Source organism: Berghia stephanieae, chromosome 4 (assembly GCF_034508935.2).
Source record: "Berghia stephanieae isolate SIO BIC M18660-M18661 chromosome 4, UCSD_Bste_1.3, whole genome shotgun sequence".
NCBI lineage: Eukaryota > Metazoa > Mollusca > Gastropoda > Nudibranchia > Aeolidiidae > Berghia > Berghia stephanieae.
Genome location: NC_088363.1, coordinates 68,557,852 through 68,562,851, shown reverse-complemented (window position 1 = coordinate 68,562,851; position 5,000 = coordinate 68,557,852). Strand labels below are relative to the sequence as shown.

General features: G+C 31.0%; 1 protein-coding gene across 4 annotated transcripts in view; it reads left to right on the top strand.

Moving 5' to 3' along the window:
• LOC144971111 (45 kDa calcium-binding protein-like) overlaps positions 1-5,000 on the top strand; it is a 26,523-nt gene that overhangs the window by 7,300 nt on the left and 14,223 nt on the right. For all 4 annotated transcript variants that reach the window (XM_078911511.1, XM_078911513.1, XM_078911514.1 and 1 more), the window contains exons 2-3: positions 3,183-3,397; positions 4,993-5,000. The exon at positions 4,993-5,000 is cut by the window's right edge and continues 108 nt beyond it. In XM_078911511.1, the coding sequence (XP_078767637.1) occupies positions 3,220-3,397; positions 4,993-5,000 (186 nt within the window). In that variant the 5' untranslated portion in view covers positions 3,183-3,219. The remainder of the gene's footprint in view (positions 1-3,182; positions 3,398-4,992) is intronic.

Here is a 5,000-nt window from a genome sequence, read left to right as displayed (position 1 = left end):
CTTTCAATTTCCTTTTAAATGGTGCCAATTAAGAAGAAATCCATTAATAATTCCAGAAGTTATATGAAGTTAAAATTTGGCAATTTTCAAATGCATTTATTTTTTTATTTACCGCGTGTGTTTTTAAAATTTAAACGCTTGTTTTTAGAATAATAAAATATTGTATAAACCGTTAGTCCTTCCTGACTGGTTATACTGGTAAAGTATAAACAAAAGCCAACCTGTAAAGTATTATATCTTGAGGGATGTCGACTCAAGCAGGAACTAAATATACTTTCAGTGTTTGATAATAGATCTATATTATGTATGTTTGACAGAAAAAAAAAAATCAAGACATACAACCTAACCTGCCCACTGATGATAGAAAACGGGCTGTTCTGTACTGCAAACATAAATTATGCAAAAAAAAAAAAAAAAAAAAAAAAAAAAAAAAAAAATTATATGTAAATAAAATGACAGTACCGTAAAAATCGCTAAGAGAATTGACTTTACATTAATTATTTGTTAATTTTAGTTTTAAGCTTTAGATCTAAATATGTTAAATGAAATTAATTTTGCTTTCATTCACCGCCTCTAGATCTGTACATCTAAATATCGGGAGAAATGATATGTGAAGTTTTGTGAATACTGCAAAAAGATGATAATCTATAACTAGGCAGTTTAGTGAGCAGCAGCAGTGGCAGTCAAATTGTGACCCAACTCGCCCATAGGAAAGTTGTGACTGGAAATTGCCGTTCGCGTTTTGGGGGTTCAATTAAAGATGCATAACTTCGTTATAAAGAGGAATATCGCAGATATTTTGGTATCATTATTTTCGTCTTTCAATTTCCTTTTAAATGGTGCCAATTAAGAAGAAATCCATTAATAATTCCAGAAGTTATATGAAGTTAAAATTTGGCAATTTTCAAATGCATTTATTTTTTTATTTACCGCGTGTGTTTTTAAAATTTAAACGCTTGTTTTTAGAATAATATCTAAACTTTATTTATGCCAAATTTCAGGGCTCTATATCGATGCGCAGACACCTTTTAACTCTGCGCCGAAATGCCTTGTTTACATTATCTTCTCATCATGGCTGCCGGGCGATATCGATATTCATATCGATATTTTATATTTAGTTATGTATTATGTTAAATTTAGTCCATAATATTTTCAGTACTATTATTTACTATGTTTTTATTTTGAATACATACTTTCCAACTTTATTTATAGGCATTTTATAGTTTTTGTTTTAAAAGTTCGTATATTTCTTCTCTTTGTGAAATTCGATATTAATAATATCGATATTTTAAAAATACCAATTGCTTTAATTTAATTTTATTTTACTTTGCCATCAAGTCATCAAGTTTCTTTCCCATATGTTTAGGTATGTTTATCATTTGTATCCATATTTTAAAGGCCTTAGCCTTAATAATTATTATGGTAAGAAGTTCTATTAGTTTTGACACCCCCATACATTGAGATAGAAGGGGGGGGGGGGGGGGGGATAAAACTATATTAATTGTCAGTTCAAATGATGTAATAGCAATAAGCTCAAAGTTGTTCAGCAGAATTTTTTAAAGTATTAAAAGCCAGAACTTCCCTTCTAATTATAATAGGGAATCTATTTATTTGAACTTTTTCAATCTACCATTTTATTTATATGCAATTAAATTGCCATAGGTAAAAATAAACTCATTATGTCATTACACAACATGTTTATATCTTTTCATTTAAATACTACTATAATAACTATGCGGATAATTGAACAGAATCGCATCAACGCCATAAAAATAACCATGAGAACCGTCCTTACGGGATTGTAAAAATAGCCCCGAGAACCATCTCTACGGGACTGTAAAAATAGCCCCGAGAACCATCTTTACGGGACTGTAAAAATAGCCCCGAGAACCATCTTTACGGGACTGTAAAAATAGCCACTGCGATTTTAAAAAAAGTTGTTATCTGATCTTCTGGGGGAATTGTATTTTTTTTTTCTCTTTCTATTTTTTTGTTGTTGTTTATATATTAATTTAGTTGTGAATCTCATATTTGTGCTTTTCATTGCCTCTGGTTAATTGTTCTGTATCTGAACGAGTTTTCATTTCCTTTCTCTCTTTGTTTTTTATTTATTATTTTGTCTTTTTTTTTTTGTTTTGTTTTGTTTTTGGCTTGATTATTTATTTGTTCCGTTTCTGCGCAAGAATAAAAAAAAAAACAAAAAAAAAAAAAAAAACAAACAATAAAATTTGTTCATTTAAAAAAATGATCATTTGTTTCTGAGTGGGATTATTTGTTTTTATTTATTTTTTATTCATAAATTTTTGCCTTTGAATCTTTAATCTTTTACTAGCAAACTTTTCTTTTCGTTTCTTTCCCTTTATTCTAGTTGTTGGCTACTGTAGGATGTCACATTATATGTGGAAAAATAAAATAGAAGAGGAAACTAAAGGAAAGAGAACGATGAATGAAAGCATCATTACCACTTCTTATGATATACAGTAGAATCTGCATGAAGTTAACACTCTTAAAGTCAAGTTCTGCTTAAAGTCAACACTTCTTGTTGGTCCCAAATTTTCTGTTCTTTGTCTAAGTGTGTTCCATTGATAGTAAACCCCGCTTAAAGTTAACCAATCTTTCTGGTCCGGTGGTCTTTTTAGGATTCTACTGTGGTGTTGAAAGCGACTTTATTGACCACTTTTATACATTGATGTTGAAGAGTTTATGCTGTCTAAAACAACAGAATAGTAAGATTGTCTGTGAGTTTGCCTCAAACAAGTTGTAACCTTGAAAACAAAATTCCAAGATTATCATGGAGATCTTTATTCGACATCATAAGATATCGTTGCCTAGGCATTCCACGAAGGGATCTAGGTAATCCACCAAACAAGATGTCTGATGTCAACAGAAATCACCCATGTCGTCCAAGTGAGCAAATTGGGGGGTTAATAATCTTGCCCAAAGAAAAAAACAAAAGTGCCTGAAGCGGAGATCGAACCCGGGACCTTCTGGGTCACAGTGCAATGCGTTAACCACTCGGCCACTTCACCCCCTTATCATGGAGATAGCAACTTTATTTGTAAAAGCAAACTACATAGTAATTGAAAAGAAATTTCAAGTTTCTGACATAAATGAATGAATTTTGTCTGTATACCCATTCCATTTTTTGTATTCCAGTTTTCTTCTTTTCTCCCAACAAACAGGTCTGCTAATCCCTAGTGTTCATTACCATCACCAAAGATGTATCTGGCTTGCTTTAATATTTTTGTATTGGCCATCACCATTTCTTTGCTGGAAGTTTTGGTACATCATTTATCTTCTGCCTTGCCAGTAAAGAAATTAATGCCGAAAACGGGAGATATGCAGCAAGACGTGGACAATGTTCAACCAGTGGCTGATGAACCCCCTCATGAAGAAGGTGGGCCATTTGGTGTGTTAGTGTTAGTAGTGTTGTAAAGCATGTGTTAAGCTTTATATAAATTTAACCTGAACTTTCAATTATTTTTTTTTGTTATTACTTTTGTCTCAAATATTTTGCTTTTAATTGAGTTGCAAATATTTTGAAAATGAAAGTTCTTGGTAAAACAGATTTGGAAAGACATTGATTTTGAGACTTTGCTTATTATCAATTATTTGGATTAATTGGATTATTTACTTGTTTTTAATTTTTTCTTTTCACTTGAGGAAATTATAGATTTGATTATTTACATAATTCAAAATTTGTGAGGCTTTTTTTTTTTTTGTTATTCCAAAAATATGGCATTTGATATTTTGATATCATTAGAATTATAGATAAAATCATAAAATATCTTACAATTATGCTTCCTTTTTTTTCTTTCTAAAGACTGGATAATCTGGACTATGTTAAAATTGTGAAGTGCGCAATAATTCTTATTATTTGTATTGGCTGCAAAAAAAATCTGTATATATTGTATAGAAATGATAATATGCCAAATAAAATGATTTTATTACATGAAATGCGGGTGGTTGGATGGGAGCATCACCCTTGAATCATATACCTATGATGTTCGCATGGGTGTACGATCCGATAGTGATGTCGTTTCTTCTTCTCTTTACTAGCCTATCCTGCTTCTTTGGTTTGTGATTGTATTTTTGACAGGGGATATTTTTTTTTCTGTAAATCTTCTGTCTGTTTGTTCTTTGTTATTTATAATTTAGCTTATGATATCTTTAGGTTATGATTTTGATTTACATTTGTACTATTTTTGTTAGATTGCTTGTTTTTTTGTTTCAGCGGTCTCTCATATAACCTCAATTGTGTTGGAAGAGACCTAAAGCAACAAACAAAAAAAAAATATTACATGAAATGCTCTGATTATTGAAATAGGCAAACATAAAAATAGTCATTGCGCTTTATATGTGTTCTGGATAAAATATCTGGTAGGTAGCTTTGTTGTCGTTGAAAATAGGAATTCATTACAGCACCCTTTCTGCTGTAATAACATTTTGTCAGCAAAGATATTCTTAAATCTTAAATGTATTTTAATCCTAAAATTATACTCCGAGGATCTTTGATCATTATAAGGCTTGTTATAATTTTCCTTGTCCTTCAAGTAATCTTTGTTATGGAGTCATATAATCTTAACTCCATTCGTATATACAGATTGACTGCATTTCTGTTATATAATGTACTTGTGAAGAAGGGGTAAGGCCCAAAATGTACCACTCGTATTTATTGTGCTTGTGAAGAAGGGGTGAAGCCCAAAATGTAACTACTCATAAATATTGTGCTCGTGAAGAAGTGGTGAGACCGAAGATGTACCTAATTGCATATAGTGTGCTTATGAAGAAGAGGTGAGGCGCAAAACACTTCCTCATATTTATGTACTTGTTCTTTTTATATTGTCGCATTCATTATCATTCAATGCTTTTGTTTATGCTTCAGATTTCTATTTACTTTAACAAATGACAAGGCTGGTTATTTTACTAAAAATAATTTATTGATGTTTGTGTGGTTTGGTATTGTTGAACTTCTTTTTTTTTCATCAACAGCCGGTTTG